This window comes from Malaya genurostris, chromosome 3 (assembly GCF_030247185.1).
Source record: "Malaya genurostris strain Urasoe2022 chromosome 3, Malgen_1.1, whole genome shotgun sequence".
Lineage (NCBI taxonomy): Eukaryota > Metazoa > Arthropoda > Insecta > Diptera > Culicidae > Malaya > Malaya genurostris.
The window spans coordinates 154,879,127-154,905,340 of NC_080572.1; the positions used below are offsets into that span (position 1 = coordinate 154,879,127).

Consider the following 26,214-nt stretch of genomic DNA (forward strand, 5'->3'; position numbering starts at 1 on the left):
AGACACGAAAAACACCATAGTATTCAGTTACAGACTTGGGGCTATCTATAAGATTGTTCACAAGATATGTCGTGTAATTACCGAAAAATTGCCGGAACCAACGAATGGAATGCCGAAACCAACAGAAGATATGTGGAAGAAGATTGCTAACGATTTTTGTGGAATTTCCTCTGTGTCTTGGAGCTCGGACGTGTGTCGATACAGACGCGGGAGCGACACGGTCTAGTGAGAATATTCACATGAAGCTGCATTAAACAAATTTGAAGCGAAACCCAGGTTCCGGTCCAGTCCCGTTCCGGATACGTCACGACCTAGTGTGAATGGCGCTTAGCTCGGAAATTTTAAAATTTCCGATCTTCTACCTATTTTTTGAGATTCTACGGCAAAGCTAAAAGAAAATCAAATTTTAGTCGTTATCAATTGGGTTGTGTTGTGCATAAAAATTGTTTAGATCTTTTGTGCAATACAAAAATATAATTATTTTTAGAGTTTAGGTATATTTACCAGAATTTTTAAGATTGTCAGTGAAATCCAAGTTTCAGTTTTTTTTGTAAATTTTGTTCGTAATAAATTTCCAACTGAAATAATAAAAACCTGTTTTAATCCACCTAGTGGTGTAATGATGCCTTTCTCATATCAATCATACTATCATATATATAATACTGTGGTATTCTTCAAAATAATTTTCTTCGATTCTTAAAAGAATAACCGCATCGGTTTGTTTGACCGTCTACTGATAAAACTATCAATTGGAAAAAATTTGAGGTCGATTTAGAATTTTTTCAAGGTGTTTCCCCATTTTCAGTGATGGTATACAATTTTTAACCCACTTTACCCTATATTTCATGAAATTCCGCATGAAATTCACTAATTACGCATGGGACCACAGGACCTTTCATTTGAATCTAAGTTTGTGAGAATCGGTCGCGCCATCTATGAGAAAAGTTAGTGCACTTATTTTCACAATTTTTTGCACATTTTACCTCATAATCCCGGAACCGGAAGTCGGATGAAAATAATATCCAGGAATTTGGTATGGGACCACAAGACCTTTCATTTGAAGCTAAGTTTGTGAAAATCGGTTCAGCCATCTCCGAGAAAAGTTAGTGCAAAAAGGCGGGTGGGTAATGTCAGAGACATAACTGGATGTCGTGAATACGTAAACAACTGACATGTTCCTTAACACTTCCGAATATCAATTGTATGAGTTATGCACGCATTCCCCTTTTTCACATTTTTCGCAAAAACAAAGAAAGCTTCACTTGATCTCGATTACTGTGAATTTCACACAGCGAAAAGTGCACAAATCTAAGCAAACTGTTCTTGATTTGCAGTAAACTGAGGATATTTCCCTACGATTTGCAAACAACAAATCCTAATAGTTCTTTAGAAAACTTTTAGAGCCATTAGAACGGCTGATATTGTGCAATGCTCTCCACCGTTGTTTTTTCCTAATGCTAATGACTGGCAGCTGTGACGTAATCGCTCTTGTCGAAAGCGAAACTAGCTGTGCAGACAACACAAAACACATCTGCTCGCAGGGGCGATAGAATCCAAACTGATTCAATTTTTGTTAAGAGATTGCCTTTTATGTGATTTCGTTTGTAGCTTTTTCACTAATGAGCGGTCCTAACGACTATAAAAATAGCCGCATTCTGTATTTTAATGTTGATTATTTCATTTCGGATTTGCATAATTTATTGAAAGAAACTATCAATATGCTGAAGGGACTCGTTTCTAGCATTCAGAAAGGTCAAATTGCGTAATTCTCTACGACATTAAACTCTGGAACATTTTTCGCAAAAACAAAGAAGGCTTCACTTGATCTCGATTACTGTGAGTTTCACACAGCGAAAAGTGCACAAATTTAAGCAAACTGTTCTTGATTTGCAGTAAACTGAGGATATTTCCCTACGATTTGCGAACAACAAATCCTAATAGTTCTTTAGAAAACTTTTAGAGCCATTAGAACGGCTGATATTGTGCAATGCTCTCCACCGTTGTTTTTTCCCGGGGGCGGCCCGTTTGGCATAAGGTCATTTGGCATATTACCGTTTGGCATAACGCTGTTTGGCATAATGGTTATTTGGCATAACAGTTATTTGGCATAATGGTCTTTTGGCATAATGGTCATTTGGCAAAATGCCATTTGGCATAATAATAATGGGATTTGCAATATTTTAATCTAATGAAAATTTTCGTATGTGTTTCGATCGATTGATGTTGTGCAAGGGAAACCCCAACGAAATATGTGAAACCTTTTTACATAAGCAACTCACTTAGTGCCAGCACAATATTCTGTTCGTCATAGATGATTCAGGTCGAGACGGCCGAAGGCCGCGAGTGCGCCGGCGACCCGCCGTCGGAAGCGCCGGCCACTGCGGGGGGGCAGCGCCCCCGCAGAAATCACCTCTGTCTAGTTGCGGGCGTTTGCCCGGATTACCTAAAGCTAGGAGCAATCTCTCAGTTAAGTCCGAACGAGCGGCAGCGAGGTCGGACACCAGGTCATTAAAAACGATGCGGCGTAGCCGCATTAGACCTTTCAAAATTGCACTAAATTAGAACAATTTCTATTAAGCAGCATGTTCATCTGTTATGCCAAATGACTGTTATGCCAAATGACCATTATGCCAAATAATCATTATGCCAAATAACAATTATGCCAAACGGCGTTATGCCAAACGGTATTATGCCAAACGATTTTATGCCAAACGTGGTAGCCCCTTTTTTCCCAATGCTAATGACTGGCAGCTGTGACGTAATCGCTCTTGTCGAAAGCGTGCAGACGACACAAAACACATCTGCTCGCAGTGGCGATACAATCCAAACTGATTGAATTTTTGTTAAGAGATTTCCTTTTATGTGATTTCGTTTGTAGCTTTTTCACTAATGGGCGGTCCTAACGGCTATAAAAATAGCCGCATACAGAATTTTATTGTCGATTATTTCATTTCAGATTTGCATAATTTATTGAAAGAAACTATCAATATGCTGTACGGATTCGTTTTCAGCATTCAGAAGAGTCAAATTGCGTAATTCTCTACGACATTAAACTCTAAAACATTTTTTGCAAAAAAAGGCTTCACTTGATCTCGATTACTGTGAATTTCACACAGCGAAAAGTGCACAAATCTAAGCAAACTGTTCTTGATTTGCAGTAAACTGAGGATATTTCCCTACGATTTGCGAACAACAAATCCTAATAGTTCTTTAGAAAACTTTTTGAGCCATTAGAACGGCTGATATTGTGCAATGCTCTCCACCGTTGTTTTTTCCCAATGCTAATGACTGGCAGCTGTGACATAATCGCTCTTTTCGAAAGCGTGCAGACGACACAAAACACATCTGCTCGCAGTGGCGAATGAATCCAATCTGATTGAGTTTTTGTTAAGAGATTTCCTTTTATGTGATTTCGTTTGTAGCTTTTTCACTAATGGGCGGTCCTAACGGCTATTAAAATAGCCGCATATAGAATTTTAATGTCGATTATTTTATTTCGGATTTGCATAATTTATTGAAAGAAACTATCAATATGCTGTAGGGATTCGTTTCTAGCATTCACAAGGACCAAATTGAGGAACTCACTGCGATATTCACCACTTTTCGGAACATTTTTCCCGGACGATTTGTTGTACAGCAGCAGATATTTTGTTCTCTTCCTTAGAACGCTTTCTGATTGGCTGGTGTTGACATGGAGCAAATGAGACAGGTTTTTCAATAGTGTACTATTGAAATACTTCAATGCTTTTGCTATACACGTTTGAATTGAAAAATTTCGATTCTATTGGTAGTTAGATTATATAAATCCTTTCACAGATCACTGAGCTATGAGCTTTAAATATACGAGAAAGGCAAACGCGCCTTATGAATTATCCTCTTTGATACTCGTTTATACCAAACATTTCAGAAAAGTTTAATTTTGAATTATTTGAGACTGTTACAAAACTGAAAATTTTATCATAAAATTGTGATCATATTTCCGATGGCATGTCGCAAGAATTATGTTGATTCATTAGATACAACAATAGATATTCACGATCAAAAACTTATCACTCTCTCAGAGGGTAAATTTTGAAAAGGCACCCCATAGTAAAGTAAGTCGTATTCACGACAAAAAACGTTACATACACACATACGCACATACACACACATACACACAGACATTTTGTTTACTCGACGAACTGAGTCGAATGATATATGACACTCGGTCCTCCGGGCCTCGGTTCAAAAGTCGGTTTTCAGAGTGATTGCATAACCTTTCTATATGAGAAAGGCAAAAATACATGTCATATAATTTAAAAGTTTTTTTTTTTGATTTTGTTTTTGATCCCAATAATAAAATAATTTGATTTTGATCCCAATAATAAAAATTTTCCGTATTTGTACCAAATTTCTTGAGATTCTTTGAACGGATAGATAATTTTGTTCATCAATACATTGTTTCTGGTAATGATTTCAGTATTTTGGAGAAGAAAAAGTGCATTTTATTTCTGGAAGTACCATTCCAATGTGGAACAAGTTTCGAAAATCGGTTCACTAACAACAAAGTTATGACTCGGTAAAGTTGAAGTTCTCATTATCCTATTCGCGGTGCAGGTTCCGCATGAATGCAGATAGGGCATATTTCGAGCTTGAAAAAAACTTGGAACGGGAAAAATCAGATTTTCATTAGTTTTTCCTAAGCGATCGTCAATAATGATATACTTAAAATAATCTACAAACTTTATAAACGAGAGTGTCAAATTTATCGAAATTGGACAGGTAACAACTGAGCTATGATAGCTCAAAGTTACCGTTCCAACTTTTTTTGAGGCTTGGTGCTCCGAGTAACTTTTTTAGGTTTGGTATTAGAAGTGTCAAGAAGTTTCCCCTGCATTATTACCATAGTTTTATGTGTATGTTATGAACTATATCCCAGCACTCTCCCATTGCTGATACCTCACGAGATATGATGAATTTATTAGATGAAGAATGCTTCGCGAAAAATGAAAACCAGCGATCATCACAGTGACGCTATTCGAACCAATTCAAAGAGTAAAGTAAATAAACGAATGACAAACGAATTTATAAAACGAACATGCACGATGTATACCAGCAGCGAAGAATGTATTAGTATATTCGGGTTCTCTACGATTATTGCTTATTCATTTTCACCCTTCTCTCTATCGTGCAGTGAATAGTTCAACGTTGTTCGCCCGTCTTGTAAGTAATATAATCATTTTCAAGGCGAAGATCGATGAATGAATTAGTTACACGAAGAATATTTTCAACATTGGTTTATGTTAGTTTATACCCAAAGAAAATTGCTTATTTAATTCAAGATTGAAAAAAAAAATTCTTCACAGAATCTTCCAGTGATATTTTTGAAAATATAAGTAATATTAGAAAGACATAATTACACAACTAGGTGGATTAAAAAGGTTTTGTTTAAGTTGCTTTTCTTACCGTGTAGTTGATTAACGGTATTATAATCGGTCCGACCATTCCTATAACAGCACTGAAGCTCATTCCTAGACCGCGCACCACCGTGGGATATAATTCGGACGCTGTAAGTGGTAGAATGACGAATGCGGACGAAATACCCATTTTACCGATACAGTAAAGTACCAAAGTTATGGTTTGATCTGAAACGATGTAGAAATAAATCAGAGTACAGAATATTGCGAAATAAGTCGGTGAAAAAGTATTTTTAAGTAATAATTATTTGTGGGGTCTATTGTTTTTCAGCGCAAAATTATCAGGAATCGAAAACTTCAAGTATCACAGTTGTAGTAGATCTAACCCCCTACGTATTGATGTGGAATACATCTTTGTTTTCTATATAGATGTGCAAATTAGAAATTCAAAGATAAATACAAGTAGAAATGTGGTCTGCTTTTGAACACTTACAGCATCATGAGTTTAGTTCCAATCAGTAATATTAAATCACCAATTGATTGGAAATAATTCTACGTATTGATTTAAACGTTCAAAGCCATGTATTTTCAATCATACAACATTGAATGTTAATTAGTAGCTAGCAGAGTCATATTTTGCCTGCTAAAATATAAGCCAAATTATAGCTAACGTTTCAGTCCTACGTGTAGCATGCCAGAGCTAAGTTGTTGATAGACAGCAAGGCACAAAACGCTATAAAACGATTTAAAGCTCGTGTCATGCGAACTTGGATGAAATTCCATGTTAGGTCTTTTTCGCCTGAGAAATCGGCAACCAGGGTAAATTTTGAGTGCTTAAGGTTAATTTCTAGTTCGTATAAGATGAGATCGGTAAATAATGAGAAAAAGTTTATCGCTTAAATCGTAATTGCAGAATGGTAGTAATGGTAGCGAAACTTAACACTATAAAAATAACTGCGTGCATACCAAACATGAACACAAACTTGGCAAAGAGAAGCTTAAATATGGAAATCTCAAGTACGTACAAAGATATAATTGGATACATTTGGGCTATTGATGTACTTTCGTCGGCTTTAAAACAAATACAAATTAAGTCTATATTCTGAGTTCGCGTGTTCGGTGTTGGTTCCTAGTAAAGATCTAAGATTCTCGTGCGATTGCGGATTCAAAAGTGTGACGATTGATTGAGGGCAATAATTTTAGTTGCCTTGATCCACATCAATGGCTCGAACAACCCCATGGGGCTGATCCTTGTAGTTTCTAACTGATTTTTTTTTAATTTTTGGTGGTTGTTTATCTGAGCTGAGCTGAAGTAGATCGCCCGTAGTTGCACTTCGTGATTGACCGAATCGGTGGAAATGTACATTGAACCAAGAAAATGAAGCTTGGGAGAAGCAAATGATATTCTCTGTACATACCCATTTACTCATAACTTTTCTTAAGATGATCAATAACGACGCCGGCTACGACCAAAGGCTGTGCTACTGAGGAAAAGGAGGGAATGTTAGTTCTATACTCGTTGTTTCTAAAGATCGCGGGTACCACTATAGCTCCACGAGCATCACGGGATAGAAGATGTGTTATTAAAGAGAGAAAGGATCCGGATATGTTTTGGTAAACAAAATGGTCTCAACAACAACTGATATATGGATTGCGGATGGGTTTGCTGCTGACCAACTTTAGATTTTCAGCCCTAACAACACGATTGACTTGCAAACCCTCACACATTTCATAGAAATCTTATAACACCGACAATGATATGCCGACAGTGCTTCAATCGGTTTATGTCGTTGAATTTTGGGTTGGCAAATTCTCAGTTTTCGCCGCATGGGGACTTTTAGTTTTGTGAATCAACTTTATTCAACAAATAGCACTCTCACTACTAAACACACACCAGCCGCACCTGCATCACTACTCAAAATAACTGTTTCAAAGAAATTTTATATTTACGACTTACTTTACTATGGGGCGTCTTTTCAAAATTTTCCCTCTGAAAGAGTGATAAGTTTTCGATCGTGAATATCTTGTGTGACATAATCTCAAATAGTTCAAAATTAAACTTTTCTTAAATGTTTGGTATAAACGAGTATCAAAGAGGATAATTTATAAGGCGCGTTTGCCTTTCTCGGATTTTGAAAGCTCATAGCTCAGTGATCTGTAGAAGGATTTATATAATCTAACTACCAATAGAATCGAAAATTTTCAACTTAAACGTGTATTGCAACAACATTGAAGTTTTTCAATAGTACACTATTGAAAAATCTGTTTGATTTTACCCATGACAGCACCAGCCAATCAGAACGCGAGATGTCTGCATCTATACAAAAGCATTCATATAAAAGTTGAGTGGTCCATTTTTCCTACCATTTGCTGAGCAACTGTTCCCGAAACAAAACACACACAAGAGCAACATCGAGAACCTGTCGTCTCACTGTTTCCCGTTCTGCGAACAGGAAAAGGAATTTTTGCAAAGGGGCTGTCCGTACACCGCTGCCAGGAGCACGTATAAAATGAAATGTGATGTGAGAAATATCGTCATTTAAGTTAAAGCAGCTACTCTGAACGTACGAGACATCGTCAGCACGATGGCAGCGAAAACCGCTAGAAAGGCAGCCAAAAAGTCCAGCAAGGGCCATTCAAAGCACTTTTTAGTACTAAAGATAATCATAGCGAATTTTGTCGCTTTCCTACCATTTTCTGAGCAACTGTTGCCGAAACAAGACACACACGGGAAGTTTGAATAATTTGCACCGTCACTAACACATTCAATTACGAACGGCAATGCGAAAGCGAAAGTGATGATGTTGAACACATCTTTGTACTAGTATGGGATCGTGTAAAAATATGCCATGCGAAACAGGGTTGCCATATATACAGGTTAATCTGTATTTTATTTATACATACTTATATGTACAGATTAATCTATACTATTATTATTATTATTATTAAAATGACTCTTGCATACCGAAGATCGTCGATACATTTCAGACCAGGCCATTGCAATTGTCTCGTACTGAAATTTCGAGGAGAATCAAATATCTTAAAACTTCATAGCTTCAATAAAAATAAACTAAAAATTTGTCGTACCTAGCCTCCTATATTGGAAAATTAAAAAGGAATTGTTTTAAGATTGGAATATATAGTTGTAGAATAGTAGCTGTTCAATATAACTAATCTGTACTTTATTAGTGAAAAATGGGAAAGCTTGCACAATTCATACAATCAATCAACTAACTGATATTCGGAAAAGTGATGGGAACGTGCCAGTTTTTTCGTATTCACGACATCCAGTTATTTCTCTGACTTTACCCACCCGCCTTTTTTAATTATATGTTTCAAACAACACTTTGAAAATAGAAACACCGCATCGTACTTTTTTTTTTAATTTTTTGTGGTTGTTTATATTTAAAGCTGCAAATTTCCAAGAAGAAACCCGTCATTTTTATCGTGAATACGACTTACTTTACTATGGGGCGCCTTTTCAAAATTTACCCTATACAAGAATGGGCAGAATTTTATCGCGATTATCTATTAATGTACTTCACCCAACAATATAACTTATTCTATAAGCATTCAGAAATACGATCAGGAATTTGTGATTAAATTTTCAACAGCTTGAGATAATCATAAATTATCGAAAAACGAAGTTTTCTAAAACTTTTGAAAATTATGAGGAAAATTCATCACGCTTGCTTGCCTTTTTCGCACCCGGACGACGGTTTTGATGTAGTCAGGCACATATCAGTTCCGACTATCTACTGGACGAGTAGGGTAACAGAGGTATTTTGGCCACTTCATATATTTTGGCCCACCTAACAAACTATATGGATTCAATCGATTTTAGGTAACCCATGTTGCATCAGTTTGAAGCTAATCACATTAAATAACCTATTGCGGAAGGATTTTTCAAAGATATTAAAACATTTGGTGGATATTTTTACAAAGTGGGCCAAAATAAAATCGATCCTAAAGCGGGCCAAAATACCTCTGTTACCCTACAAAAGCTTAACTTTGTTTGAAAATCGTTAATTTTTTCTAGATGTCGAGGTGAGATTCTCTCACCAACATCAGTAATAACGAACCAAGTATAAATCGTGAAACGCCAGGTCGTGCTCTCATTTGGGCTTCAGTCTTCAGGAGGCGCAGTCGGCAATAAAAACATACCTTTTGCGTGGTACAAAACCTCAAACGCTCAGGTCGCAGAGCCAGCTTCCCTTCAAAGAAGATCGATTGCATCATCCTGCTGGTCGTTTGCATTGGAGCAAAATACAACGAGAAATGGACAACAGGTCATTCTGGACAAAGATGACGGAAGTCAGCGGTATCCATCGGAATTCGAACTCAACTCGTCACTCTCCATTACGAACGCCTTCATAAAAGGATCTTTTCAGAACCACCATTATTTTATCATAAATAACTATACTGGTCATTTCGTAATATTTAATTGTGTGTTCGTAATATTTAATTGAATGTTTAATATAACTAATCTGTACTTTACTTTAGGTGTATCGTTTCTGATTCTAGTACGAAAAAGGGGAAAGCTCGCCAAATTCACACAATCAACTAATTGATATTCGGAAGTATAAAAAAGGAGTGTCAGTTTTATTCGTATTCACTACATCCAGTCATGTCTCTGACATAACACACCCGTACTTTTTTAGCTATAAAACCTTCCCAAAGTATCCAAAAACAAAAGGAAAACGTTAGAGTTTAGAATGTTATATTTTATATGTAGAAAGTGTGTGCAAAACTTGAAAGTAATTGGTGAAGTAGATTTTAAATGGAGATGGACGTGGGCTTCTGAATCGTGCTTTCGAGAAAACCTCGTTCAAAGTTTGTTGTATATAAAATCGAAGGAAATAATTTATTTTTCTACAAAGCAAGTAGGGTAAAACACTATGGAAAAAACGTATATTTTCTTTGAATTTTGTTATAATAAAACATTTCGGAAATATTTTGTTAAATTTTTAAGTCAATCAAAGCAGAACTCTTAGGACTGTGCGTCAAGCTCTTGCCTCTTCGCAGCATGAGATAAGAATATATAATTTTTTCCATATCGTATATTTATACACGAGTTAACCTAGTTACGGTCGTTCGCCACGATAAGAATAGATAAAGGCTCATAGCTTCCAGCTTCAGCAAGGCTTAAAAATTTGATAAAATATTCTTGAAATGTTTTACTATGATAAAATACGCAGAAAAAATAAATGATTTTCGGATGTGTCAGACCCTACCCACCCTTTAACCGATTTCAATAATCCTAGGCTTTTCACGTTTTCAATACACTCAATGTTTTCGGAGATAATTGAATATTATGCAATATGACTACACTCAAAATAAATATGACTACACTCAAAATAAAAATCCGTTAGTATTCAAATGCAAAAACATGATTTTTTCCATAGTACTTGCCCTTTCATGTATAGACCACGAGGGTCTCTGCTGTATACAGGAGGCGTCTCCATTCAACTCGATACATGGCTGTTCGCCGCCAGCCTCGGTAGCTGCGACGGGTCCGCAAGTCGTCCTCAATTTGATCGATCCAACTTCTTCTGCGCGCCTCTTCTTCTTGTACCGGTCGGATCACTATCGCGGATCATTTTAACCGCGTTGTTCTCCGACATTCTAATAATATGCCCGGCCCACCTTAACCGCTTGACCGTTTGGACGAGGACTGGTCCTCCCAGCCACTAGTGCAGTTCATGGTTCATTCACCTTCTCCACGTACCGTCTTCTATCCGCACTCCACCAAAGATGGTTCGCAACACCTTACCGCAAAGTAAGCACGATTTCCTGACAATATGCGTCTCTGAATTTCTCTGCTGGTGTCATTATCGGCAGTCACCAGTGAGCCCAAGTACACGAACTCGTCGATCATTTCGATTCCATTACCGCCAATCAGAACTCGTAATGGATGGCTGACATTATCTTCTCTCGACCCCCGCATTTCATGTACTTTGTCTTGTGACCTGTTATTCTTTGGTCACAATGTAGTTCCTTTGGTCACGGAGTCCAGCTTGCATATGGGGCATTCCACGCAAAATCAGCCACCTAAATTTTTTTTTATCTAACTATTTTTTCGGTAAAGAACTCGAAAATATTCGACACGTGTTTTTAATTTCAATAAGGTACGTGGAATTTTTGGGATATGATTTTTTGAAATTTCGCGTTTTTAAAAATGAGCATTTTTTCAACAGCCTATACTGTAAAATCTAATAAAGATACAAAAATTTGTCCAAGACATGAAATGTGCGTCTTTTCCATAAAGTTTTTGCACAGTTTGCAATTTTTCTATGATTTGGTTTTTCTGGTCTACAAAAACTCAATACTTCAAACGTGTCCTGGGAAGAGAAAACTTTCATTTTTTATTCCGTGTCTTCGTGCGGCATAGTGAAACGATTGTGTTCCAGCAATAGTTTAACATTTTTCGAAATGATTTTTGAGAAATTTCTCTGCTTTTACCTTTTACATAATCTTCAGAACATTTGTATATGACTGAAATATTGGGTAGAGAAGATGCTTTCCTAGCCCACTCGTACAATTAATTCGCGGTCAAAATTTGACAATCATTGATCAATTGTAAACTTGCGCGACGTGCCATTCTTTTGATAGTTCCTCCAGCACCGTTGCATGGCCCTTTAACATGAGCTGTCGCGTGAAAATTCCACTGTGCAAAACGATGAAAATCATGCTTGTGATAAAAAATATACGCAGTGTTTTACACTTTTGAATTGCTGAGGAGCGCCGTCAGAAATATAGATGCACTTACGTATATGTGGTATAGTATTGTGAAAAATGTTGATTAAGAGCTACGAGAAAAACATACACAGCTATTGCGTCATGTTTCTTGCAATCAGAAATAATTACTAATGTTTTATGATCGATTTTACTGTTCATTTTATAATAGAAAACAATGGGGAATATAGTCGCTTGGTCGTTGTTCCAATGAAAGCCAGTTATGGCGTTTTGAATAATGAAGGCGTAATTTTCCGCAAAATCTCAAATTATTAAACTTTCGTCACTCTTCAATTTCACATTTTAAAAATTTGAAGTTTATTTTCGAGCAATGAAAGAATGCATGTGCAGCTCAGCCATAGCCGAAGCATAGCGCGCGTGCGAGTCGTGATTGAAAAATTCACTGCTACGAAAGTATTGATCTTTCCACTCTGAAACTTTGCCAAGATTGAGATAAACCCCTAAGGCTTCTTTCTTCAACAAAAAAAGTAAAAAATTAGGCCGAAGCTTGAAATTTTTTTATTTGATTTTTAATTATTAACTTTTTCCATTATATTAACTTTAAAGGTTGTTCTATGGAATCACTTATTTGAAAGATAAGGAAAAGACGCACATTTCATGTCTTGGACGAAGTTTTGTATTTTTATTAGATTTTACAGTATACACGGAACCATCCGCGATCCCATTTCAACCAGAATATTAGTTGATTTTCTGAATTCGATTGGTTAAAATTTGGTACAACTAATCGATTGTTGTTTTAACTAAACTGTCATTTTTGTTTTTCGATTAGCAGTAACGAGGGTTGAAAAAAAAATGCTGTCAATTAGTGAGGACACATACCTTTCAATTTCAACAAATATTTTAGTTGAAATAACTGGTGTTGTTATTGAAACAAAATTCTGTTAGTTGAAAAATAAATCGATTTTATTTGTTTTAGACATTGCAAATAGTTGAATCAACTCTAACAATGTTATTGATTTGCAAAAATAATCAAAATATATTTACTGATACACGTCATGATCTATTTGAATTAAGTTCGGTATGTTGAAATTTATAAAATAAATATCGTTGTTAAAATATAAACAGTATTTTATATTGACATGTAATATCATTAGGGATGGGAAAACCACCGATCACTGCTGATTTCAAGTGATCTTAACCAAGGAATAACACGGAACCACCCGCGATCCCATTTCAACCAGAATATTAGTTGATTTTCTGAATTCGATTGGTTAAAATTTGGTACAACTAATCGATTGTTGTTTTAACTAAACTGTCATTTTTGTTTTTCGATTAGCAGAAACGAGGGTTGAAAAAAAAAAATGCTGTCAATTAGTGAGGACACATACCTTTCAATTTCAACAAATATTTTAGTTGAAATAACTGGTGTTGTTATTGAAACAAAATTCTGTTAGTTGAAAAATAAATCGATTTTATTTGTTTTAGACATTGCAAATAGTTGAATCAACTCTAACAATGTTATTGATTTGCAAAAATAATCAAAATATATTTACTGATACACGTCATGATCTATTTGAATTAAGTTCGGTATGTTGAAATTTATAAAATAAATATCGTTGTTAAAATATAAACAGTATTTTATATTGGCATGTAATATCATTAGGGATGGGAAAACCACCGATCACTGCTGATTTCAAGTGATCTTAACCAAGGAATAACACGGAACCACCCGCGATCCCATTTCAACCAGAATATTAGTTGATTTTCTGAATTCGATTGGTTAAAATTTGGTACAACTAATCGATTGTTGTTTTAACTAAACTGTCATTTTTGTTTTTCGATTAGCAGAAACGAGGGTTGAAAAAAAAATGCTGTCAATTAGTGAGGACACATACCTTTCAATTTCAACAAATATTTTAGTTGAAATAACTGGTGTTGTTATTGAAACAAAATTCTGTTAGTTGAAAAATAAATCGATTTTATTTGTTTTAGACATTGCAAATAGTTGAATCAACTCTAACAATGTTATTGATTTGCAAAAATAATCAAAATATATTTACTGATACACGTCATGATCTATTTGAATTAAGTTCGGTATGTTGAAATTTATAAAATAAATATCGTTGTTAAAATATAAACAGTATTTTATATTGCCATGTAATATCATTAGGGATGGGAAAACCACCGATCACTGCTGATTTCAAGTGATCTTAACCAAGGAATAAATTATCATTACGAAATCAGAACTGATCTGATCTCTAAGTGATTTTGTTTTTTGTATGATCATGATCATGTCAAGTCGAGATCAGTATAGATCTAAATTCTAAAAATATACTTCTGATTCGATCGAAATCGAGTGATGTAGAAAAACGTTTTTAATCAGCAAAAGTGTCCGGAGGGGCGAGTAAATTAGCGAAATTATTAAATTTACCTAAAATGAGTATTGAAAGATGATGCCTTCAAACGGTTGAACTTAAGTTCACTGATAATTTTAGTCAATTTATATGAGCTTGGGTGCATCAACCGCTGGGAATTAGAATTTTGCGACGGCAATTCAAACGCGCCATTCAATCGCAGCGCTTTCTGTGTGTTTGAAACCCTTCGCTCCTGTTACTTTTATAAATTAAATTCATGTCAAAAAGCGTTTTATGCTAATGCATGATCATCATCATCGGTATCAAACAGCTGGAAGTAAAACAGTTTGCTGGAAGTAAATAATGATCGAATTTGAAGCATAAAATTTTTGCGCATACCTGAAAGATTACGATATGATCATTCATTAACATTTTCTAATTTGTCACCAAATCTTTTTCATCTTAAACAAGGTTAACTTTATCACAACACCGCTGTTAGATAAACACTTGTTATGGAATCATAAATTTGTCAAATCGAATGAACACAATTTCACCAAACGCTTTAACCATCGATGTTGTTTTCATTGACATTTTGAAGCGACACGAACAGATTTCAACTAAAAAACATTTGACAGCATTCAAAACAACATATTTTTCAACTCCTTGAATATATGCAAATCAAAAACCATATTAATGATTCAGTAAAAACCATTCAAGCGAAGAGGTTGTGTTTCGATTGTACTGGCTCGTGAGTTAACGGCTGCTACCGAGACAATTCTAAGCTTCAGGTAGTTAAACTGCCCATAGCAAACGCAATATTCGGGGCGTTTCCCGACTGGAAAGCTAGCAACGAAGGCCATCCCGTTCATACGCACAGAGGTGTAGAGACACAGAGGTGCGAGAGCATAGAAGTGACGAGTCACAGAGGTGCCATCGCATAAAGGTGCGAAGACGAAAGGGTGCAAAGGCACAGAGGTGCTAAAGCAACCCAGTGCTGATCTACCAGGTACCAGAATTTGTACGCTGCGTAGGATCAAAAGAGACGGCATATATCGCGAGGTGCTACACTGCAAGCATCGCATTTGATCGCCACCAAGAGCAAAAGCACTGTACCTGGGGTCAGGTACAGCAAGTGCAGTGGTGTTCACAACGACGGCAGAGCAACTGAGATAGCAGTAAACGACAGAAGACTGCCAATTGGAAACAGCAAAAGACTGCCAATTGGAAATCGTTGGAAGAGCTTCACGTCGTTCTTCACGATAAAGGAACAGAGACATCAGCTACAAGGTAGATTTAATTTAATTTATTTTTTATTTCTTATATCTGAAATTTTACTAAACATAAGTTTTTATTTTGGTATTATTAATTTACAAAAAAAATTTAATGTAATGGATGATCTCATGGAAGATCATCCGAATCCGATTCCGGATACTAGTAAAAGTTTAAATACTCCGAGGGCTAAACATTATCCACAGGGTACCACTGGGCCATGGATAGTCTATCTTCGAAAAAAAGAAAAGATTTTAAACTTGATGCAAATTACAAAGGATTTGACATCACATTTCTCTGAAGTTAAAGAAATCTGTAAGGTTAATAGAGATAAAATTCGAGTTGTAGTTAACGACTTGAAACAGGCAAACGATATTGTAACCTGTAAATTATTTGCTATTGAATATCGAGTTTACATTCCATCGAAGGAGGTAGAAATTGACGGTGTTGTGACTGAAGCAAGTCTGACAGCAGATGATTTACTTAAAAATGGAGTTGGCCGTTTTAAAAACTCCATGCTTGAGGGAGTTAAGATACTCGAGTGCAAACAATTGTACTCAGCATCTATTGTCGATGGAAAAAAGTCTTATCGTCCCTCAGATTCGTTTCGCGTAACATTTGCCGGATCTGCATTGCCTAGCCATGTCTATATCGATAAAATTCGTCTTCCTGTTCGGCTTTTCGTACCGCATGTTATGAATTGCACGAACTGTAAAAAATTCGGACATACAGCTACTTACTGTAGTAATAAGTCCAAATGTATCAAATGTCAAGGGCCTCATAAGGATAATCTTTGCGATAAAGATGTTGAAAAATGTGTTTATTGTGGGGAAAGCCCTCATGATGATCTTTCAGTGTGCGCTGCATTTAAGCTGCGTAAAGACAAAATGAAGCTTTCTTTAAAAGCACGGTCTAAGCGCACATATGCAGAAATGCTCAAAACGGTCATACATGTCTCCCCTTTGGAAACCGAAAACGGTTTTTCAAATCTTGCGGAGCCAGAGGAATCTGACTCTGACGGAAATAGTGAAGATACCTCGTTTGTCACTCCTCAAGGGTCTGTTAAGAGGAGATTAACAAACCACAAAATACCAAAAAAGACACCTAAAATTATACCTTCAAAAAAAGATCCCCGTGTTAAAGCTAAAAAGCCAAATTTAAAACCAAAAACTGTGCCTCCTGGTTTGTCAAATTCACAAACCAATCCAGGAACTAGCTCAAGAAAAGACAATAATCCAGTGGGCTCCATTTCACATTCACCAACAGGATTACTGAAATTTTCGGAAATTGTAGAATGGATTTTCGCTGCATTCAATATTTCTGAACCTCTAAAGACCATCATAACAGCATTCCTTCCAATAGCTAGAACTTTTTTGAAACAGTTATCAGCTCAATGGCCAGCTCTTTCAGGTTTTGTATCATTTGATGGATAATTTATCATCCGCCGCAAATGATTCAATCACTGTCCTGCAGTGGAATTGTCGAAGCATCATGCCAAAACTTGATTCATTTAAAGTTTTGTTGCATAGTCAAAAATGTGATGTATTTGCTTTGTGCGAAACATGGCTTACATCAAACATAGCCTTAAATTTTAATGACTTTAACATTATACGTCTCGACAGAGACTCCCCGTATGGTGGAGTGCTTTTAGGAATTAAGAAATGTTATTCCTTTTATAGATTAAACATTCCTTCGACTTCTAGTATAGAAGTTGTTGCTTGTCAAATAAACATTAAAGGAAAGGACATTTGCATTGCTTCGGTATATATTCCTCCAAGAGCTCAAGTTGGACAACGACAGCTTAATGAAATTGTCGAAGCCCTTCCTGCTCCACGTTTGATTTTAGGAGATTTCAATTCGCACGGAATGATGTGGGGTTCCGTTTACAATGATAGCAGATCATCTCTAATATATAATATTTGCGACAATTTTAGCATGACGGTACTAAATATGGGTAGCATGACACGGATCCCAAGACCTCCTGCACGTCCAAGTGCATTAGATTTATCTCTTTGTTCGACTTCAATTCGACTAGATTGCACCTGGAAAGTATTTCCTGATTTACATGGTAGCGATCATTTACCAATCATCATCTCAATTAGCAGTAACAAAGGCATTGCTAATTCAGTTAATATTCCATATGATTTGACAAAAAATATTGACTGGATTAAATACCAAAGTAATATTTCAAGTGTCTTAACTTCAATGGAAGAGCTTCCCCCACTTGAAGAATATGACTTCCTCGTTTGTTCGATTCTGGAGGCCGCAGAACAAGCCCAAACCAAACGATTTCTTGGTCCATCGTCTAACAGAAGACCTCCAAATCCTTGGTGGGACAAAGAGTGCTCAGATGCTAAACACGCGAAACAAAATGCTTTCAAGACGTTTTTAAAACGAGGAGGAGGAACTCCTCAGAATTTTGAAAAATTCTTGGTTTTAGAAACCAAGTACAAGAACATACTTCGGGTTAAGAAATGCAGCTATTGGAGACATTTTGTGGAAGGTTTGTCAAGAGAAACCTCAATGAGCACTCTTTGGAATACGGCCAGACGAATGAGGAATCGTAACGTAGGAAATGAGAGTGAGGAGTACTCGAATCGATGGATATTTGATTTTGCGAGGAAAGTTTGTCCAGATTCCGTTCCTACGCATAGCATTGTTAGGGAGTCTTCTTCAAATGATGATTCCATTGATAGCCCCTTTTCAATGATGGAATTTTCCATAGCACTCATGTCTTGTAACAATAACGCTCCTGGATTGGACAGAATTAAATTCAACTTGGTGAAGAATCTGCCCGACCTCGCAAAAAGACGTTTGTTGGAATTGTTCAACAAGTTTCTTGAGCAAAATATTGTTCCACCTGACTGGAGACAAGTGAAAGTTATCGCCATTCAAAAGCCGGGGAAACCAGCTTCCAATCACAACTCATATAGACCCATTGCGATGTTGTCCTGCATCAGAAAATTGTTCGAAAAAATTATTCTACGACGTCTCGACACTTGGGTCGAGACGAACGGTTTGTTGTCAGATACTCAGTTTGGCTTCCGTAGAAATAAAGGGACGAATGATTGCCTTGCATTACTTTCGTCTGACATCCAAATTGCCTTCGCTCAAAAGCAACAAATGGCATCTGTATTTTTAGACATTAAAGGAGCATTTGATTCAGTTTCCATTGATGTTCTTTCAGACAAGCTCCACCAACATGGACTCCCAGCGGTTATAAATAATTATTTGCACAACCTTTTGTCAGAGAAACGCATGCATTTTTCACATGGCGATTTGGCAACAATCAGAATTAGCTACATGGGTCTCCCGCAAGGCTCATGCCTCAGTCCGCTCCTCTATAATTTTTACGTGAATGACATTGACAGCTGTCTAGTAACCCCATGTACACTAAGACAATTGGCAGATGATGGCGTGGTTTCAGTTACTGGATCCAAAGCTATTGATCTGCAAAAACCATTGCAAGATACCTTAGATAAATTGTCCGTTTGGGCTGTTCATCTTGGTATCGAATTCTCTGCGGAGAAAACAGAGCTGGTCGTCTTTTCAAAAAAGCATGATCCCGCGCAACTTCAGCTTCATATGATGGGAAGAATAATCGAACAGGTTTTGACTTTCAAATACCTCGGGGTGTGGTTTGATTCCAAATGCACGTGGGGAGGACACATTAGGTATCTGATAACGAAATGCCAACAAAGAGTAAATTTTCTTCGAACAATAACAGGGTCTTGGTGGGGTGCTCATCCGCAAGATCTAATAAAATTGTATCAGACAACGATACTTTCAGTGATGGAATATGGATGCGTTTGTTTTCGTTCCGCTGCAAATTCTCATATTATCAAACTTGAGCGAATTCAGTACCGTTGTTTGCGAATTGCTTTAGGCTGCATGCATTCGACACATACAATGAGTCTTGAAGTTCTGGCGGGAGTTCTTCCATTAAAAGATCGATTTTGGGAGCTTTCATCACGCCTGCTAATAAGATGTGATGTGCTGAATCCCATGGTAATTAATAATTTCGAACGACTAGTCGAGCTTCGATCTCAAACAAAATTCATGACAGTATATTTTAACCATATGTCACAGGAAATCAACCCTTCAAGATATATTCCTATCCGTGTCAGCCTCCTAAATGTACCTGACTCAACTTTATTTTTCGACACATCCATGCAGCGCGAAGTGCGTGGAATCCCGGACCACCTACGCTCTATGGAAATCCCAAAAATATTTTCAAGTAAGTTCAGGCATATTAACTCTGAGAAAATGTTTTACACGGACGGATCGCGAATGGAAGAAGCGACAGGGTTTGGTATGTTCAACAATAATGTTTCGGCCTCATTCAAGCTTCAAGAACCTGCATCTGTTTATATAGCAGAGTTAGCAGCAGTTCATTATAGCTTGAATGTAATCGTCACATTATCTCCAAACCATTATTTCCTCTTCACAGATAGTCTGAGTGCAATTGAAGCCATTCGCTCAAACGCTGCTGGCAAAAATGAACCGTTTTTCTTGGGTAAAATAAAACAGTGTCTGAACGACATATTGAATAATAATTATCTAATCACAATAGTTTGGGTTCCGGCTCATTGCTCCATTCCAGGCAATGAAAGAGCCGATATTTTAGCCAAACGTGGTGCTATTGAGGGTGAAATTTATGAGAGACCGATTGCTTTCAACGAATTCTATAGCGCGTCTCGCCAAAGAACACTTGCCAGCTGGCAAGCTTCTTGGGATAAAGATGATCTGGGTCGGTGGATGCACTCAATTATTCCTAAAATATCGACAAAGGCATGGTTCAGGGGACTGGATGTGAGTAGAGATTTCATTCGTGTGATGTCCAGACTCATGTCCAATCACTACACGTTAGATGCACATCTCCTTCGAATTGGACTTTCCGAGACTAATCATTGTGCTTGCGGCGAAGGTTACCGCGATATTGACCATGTTGTTTGGACATGCGTGGAGTTTCGTGATGTCAGATCTCAACTAATAAATTCCTTGCGTACCCAAGGTAGACTATCCAATGTCCCAGTTCGCGACATTCTTGCTTGTCGTGACCTTCCATACATGAAACTTCTTTATCATTTCATTAAATCCATTGGAGTTCCAATTTAAATTTTATTTTATGTTAAACTGTTTTCTCTTCCATGAGTTCAACCAATAGCCAACTATAGGATATTGAATATAAGTGGTGAACTGATACAAACAATCCTGAAATAGTTATAAGATCATGTACAAAATAAATGTATTTTATTTAATGTAATTTAAAATAGCAACTCGCTTGATAAAAACAGTGTTTAGATTAACTAATGAGTACCAACATACTAATATGATATTCGAAATGTATTAGGTTTAAACTACTATGTATTGTGGATGCCACGGCGAAGAAAAACTTATGTATATTGCCTATGAAATAAACGTATTTATGAAAAAAAAAAAAAAAAAAACCATATTGGCTGAATCAAAAAGAAATTAGTTAAATCAACTGTCGCAAAAATCAAAAACCGCGATATCGCAATTTTATGATCGAAGGGTTCTCCGTGTAGGCTGTTGAAAAAATGCTCTTTTTTAAAAACGCGAAATTTCAAAAAATCATAGTAGTTTGATTGGTTTGTTGGGTCATCGATTTGTCCGTGGTGTACGTGGTATATATTTGTTTCTAATGTATTTTTAAGCTTCTTTATAGAAGCTCATAATCGACCTTGAGGACGAATTAATTCGAATTATCACTCGACCGCACTGATACCGACAATAGAATACGGAATCACCTTGATAACGGTATAAAACAATTCATCGGACTGTTGGAAAAACACAAAATCACGTCCGATCTGCCCGATAGTTACAGTGGAACTGGATGGATGGATAAATTTGATATGGTTTACAGTGATTTGGTATCGTATTGTGCATTTCCATAATTGTGTATTGTGTGGTTATTATGTAGAAGGTTAGGCGGATTATCATCGGTTGGTTGTTCCGCATTAGTTACATTTCCATTTCTTTGGTGGAAGTTTTGGTTTTGGCAGTTCTTCTCTGGTATCTACCTTGAAAATTTGGGTTTCTGTTTCTGTTGAAAGTTTGGTTGTTGCTGGTTAACAACTGGTGTGTTCATAATTTGGGAGTGTGTGTTATCCTTGACTTCACACTCTTGCGCTTTTTTAAGGCGTCTTGTGAAGCGCTAAAATTTCCAGCTCTAAGTATTAACTTTGTTTTATTATTGTTTATGTCGTTGATGAGGGCTTTTACTCCTGCTTTGGTAGTCATTTGTTTTGCTACATTAGCGGGCACGGCACTCGATATATATATGTCGCTTCCAGTTTTCTACATAGTGTGTCAATGGTGTTGCAAAATTTACTTACGTCGCCAATTTGTGTTATACCGATCAACTTTGCCATGACGGTATCTGGTGTTGTGGTAGGATTGCACCGTTCTTTTATATTTTCTGCAAATTTGGCTATAGTATTTGAATTTACGGGTAAGCATTGTCTTGCTTTACCTGATAGTCGTGTCTTTATGAATTTTATTGCCATAGGTGTGTGATCTGGTTTGATCAACTTGTTTAGAAAGGCAATAGAGTCCAAAAATGTATCGAGTTCCTATTCGGTACATCGTAAGGTTAGACGAGCGCGGTGGCTTCGTGTAAATTAAAATTATCGTTGGTTGTGGTGGCCGTTTCAATTATGTTTCAATAGCCATTCAATTATGTTTCAATAGCGTGTTTTAATTTATTGTTGTGTTTTTGTTTTTCTACTAAGGTTACTCGTTTGTTAATTTCGTGTTAATAGCCTTTCTGAAGTATGTATGTATGTATGTCTCAATTCTTCTTAGTATTACATCTGCTCCCACTATTTGATTGAAATTCTACATTAAAAGAAGTATCCTTTTTTCCTTTTGCTTTTTTAATAGCTGAAATGTTCAGAACGGGTCATAAAAACACAGACATAACCACATACGTGTTCTTGTTGAACTCTGGTCTTACGAGCTTCTTCTGCTTTTTTTATTTCAAGTAGCTTTGTTTCCATAGATTTAGACAATTTTTTATTAAATACTTTGTTGTCTGTACCTGTAGCGGTATTTTGATAATGATTATTATTCATAATTTTAGCGTTTCTTTGTATAAAGCCAAAAAGAATATCTATATTTTTTCGTCTGAGTAGATGTACTGTACTTTGTTAGATGTTAGTCATTTGTATTTGTGTGGCGGCTTTTACCGTAATTTTCTCGGTATATTGTCGATGCAGTTTTACTAGCCTTTCATCAAAATATATCCCATTACTGCTCCTACTAGTATACATAGCGCAAATGCTTCTGTCTCCCTGGGAGGGGCAGATCCTAATGCATTATTATTGATGGTTTCGTCTGACGAAAACCAACTCATTCGTAGTCTTTACTATTTGTGGTTATCTCGATATAAACTAATTAACTGATTCCTAGTTCCTACTGTATGAAAATAGAAAAACATATTTTTAACCTAGCACGATATCTTAATTTGAAGTTGTTGAGGTGTGGCGGCTTCTCTTCACCCTTTTGACCATGGTTAATGTTCTCGATGAGATTCTGGTTCAGCTGTTTCTGTTCTTGTTGAAGCTCAGGACGTTTTCTTCGTTTGGCTCGGTCAAATGTGGCTTCGTAAAGTTCTCTTCTATGTTTTTCGAATACCCGTTTTTCACTTCTTATGAATATTTCTTCAAATTAACAACCTTTTAAATTGTTGATGCCGAGTACATTTATATCAAGTTCACGTCATATTCACTTTGTATTGGTATTTTCACGGTGTTCGACTTGGTAAATAGTTCACTCACTTCACAACCTACAGCGGTGGCCAGCAATGTGGAATGTCTAACCGAAATAAACAAGTTAACTGAGCAGTATCTTAAACACAAAACCGAAGTACTACGAAATTTCTACTTCTCTATTGGTGAGGCAAAACTTCTAAATTTTCATTTTCAACGGTCGAAATTTGCGCAGATTCTCTTTGGGCATTTTCTTTGTTAAATAGAAAGAGGTATACTCTTTTTCCTGTGTCATTATAGACTGCTTGATTCGTTTCTATTCTTACTTACACGAAACCTAGCTAGACCTATCTACTGAAACTTATTGCATAATGATTTTACTAATGGGAGTAGTTGGAGTTCATTATTTAGTTTCTTTTAGTTGCTACGCCTATTGGCGAAAATGTAAAGTATCGAAAGTATGAGGAAGAAGGCAAGAGCAAATTTAGGAAACATAATGACAAGGCATATCACAGTAAATGGCGGCTGGTGTAATCGAAGAGATGCGTGAAGTAGGAGACTTAATATGCATAGCTCGGTGTTACGCAACATCTGTAAACAGTTTATTGTTTTGAACTTTTGTTTAACGCTTTGCTAAAAACTGGGTCAATTTTGGAAATGCTTTGTCAACCGAGTTTTACATTCGGTAAACTCAAGGGGCTTCGAAATGTGTGTTATTTGGGTTAAGGAAAACATTTACTCACGTTGAACCTGGGTCGGCTTAACTTGTGTGGCATTTTGTGTAGGTTCGGAATCAATTATAATTTGAGAATCTGGAAAAAGTTTTTAGGATGATGTTGTTCATGTTCAGCTTTTAAAATCATTGTCTAAGACGTGCGAATTCGAAAGCGGGAGATGTGTTAAGGGATGTATAGGTTTGGGCTGTGCACTTGTTACTGTGTTGATCGAAATACAGTACATCTTTTTTTCGCAGAGAATTCAATACCCAGATGAACAATCTAAAAGGACAAGTTATCTAAGGTATCTTGCAATGGATTTTGCAGATCCACAGTTGTGGGTCCAGTTACTGAAACCACTTCATCATCTGCCAATTGTCTTAGTGTGCATGAGGTTACTAGACAGCTGTCAGTGTCGTTCGAGTAAAAAATATAGAGGAGCAGACTGATGTATGAGCCTTGCGTTAGACCCATGTAGCTAATTCTGAACGTTGCCAGATCGCCATGTAAAAATACATTTCTTGACCCGAAGTATGCTCTTGAACGTGATTTCTTAACCCACGATTTTTTTTCCAAATTCTGAGTAGTTCCTTCTCACCGTATTAAAACTCTTGTAAGCATCTTGTTTTGCGAGTGTAGCCTCTGAGCACTCTTTTCCCTACCAGGAGTTGGAAGGCCTTCTGTTAGTCATTGCCCAGAACAACGTCTAGTTTGGGATTGTTTTGCGGTCTCCAAAATCGAACAAACGAGAAAGTCATATTATTCAAGACTTTTAATAACTAGGAGTTTAATCGAAGACTAATTTAGCCTAGTTAATTTAATTTCAAACTTCATTCATTTCAACAAATGCCTGCGTCCAACCGGAAAGGCAACAAGCCTAAGGCTTAAAATAATTCAATATGGCATAAATCACAATTAATATGACATAAAATCAGACAGGCCGTTCAAGGCTGTCTTGAAAGGCTTTTCAAATGATCAAAGTACTGATGAAATTAAAAATGAACTAAAAGAATTACTTGGTTTTGCCCCTTCACAAGTAATACTTATGATTTTTTGATATGGTATTTCCCACGCTCTGGAATTTCCCATGAATTTTACCTAATACACATCAATCGAAGTGATGTAAACAATTTGGAAAATTTAGGAAGAGTACGTTTCATTTCCCACATTAAAATTCATTGGGAACATTATATTCTTAACCTTTCTGGAAACTTTCTAAGGTTTTTAAGTAACGTCAGAATACTTCAAATACTTCTTACAAATAGCGAAAAAGCTCAAAATCTTGCTCAGCCGTTCCAGAGTGTCCATAATTTTAATTTGAACGTTGTGAGTCCTATTGAAAATGAAGTCTTACTGAAAAATGAAAAATGAAAAATGAAAAATGACTTAATAACATGAAGGCTCCTGGTAATGATGGAATTTTTAATATTCTTATTAAAAATCTTCCCGATGTTACCTTGAGACTCTTGGTTAAAATTTTCAACAAGTGGTTTTCTTTAGTTTATTTCCCAAAAAGATGGAAAAACGCTAAAGTAATTCCTATCCTCAAACCAGATAAAAACCCAGCAGAAACATCAAGTTATCGACCAATTAGTTTACTTTCTTCTGTCAGTAAACTTTTTGAAAAAAATATCTTGTTGAGAATGATGTCTCATATAAATGAGAATTCCAGATCAGTTTTAATTTCGTCATGAACATTTAACCACTCATCAATTTGTAAGAGTAACGAACATGATAAAAGCAAATAAATCTTCTGGGTTCTATACTGGAGTTGCTCTTCTAGACATGGACATGTCTGATCTCCAGTTTCCTATTTATTTGATCAAAATGATTCAAAATTATTTAACTGATCGCACTCTTCAGGAAAGCTATCAGAATTGTAAATCTGAATTGCTACCCGTACGAGAAGGTGTTACGCAGGGTTCGAGCGTAGCTCCAAAGTTGTATAATATTTTCACTTCTGATCTTCCAAATCTACCCGTAGGTTGTCGCTCTTGAGTGACGACACAAGTCTGTTAGTCACAGCTAGAAATCTAAGAGTGATCTGCAG

General features: G+C 36.5%; 1 protein-coding gene across 2 annotated transcripts in view; it reads right to left on the reverse strand.

Moving 5' to 3' along the window:
- The window catches only part of LOC131436446 (beta-alanine transporter), a 313,533-nt gene that overhangs the window by 55,104 nt on the left and 232,215 nt on the right, over positions 1 to 26,214 (reverse strand). For both annotated transcript variants that reach the window (XM_058605167.1, XM_058605168.1), the window contains exon 7: positions 5,446 to 5,624. In XM_058605167.1, the coding sequence (XP_058461150.1) occupies positions 5,446 to 5,624 (179 nt within the window). The remainder of the gene's footprint in view (positions 1 to 5,445; positions 5,625 to 26,214) is intronic.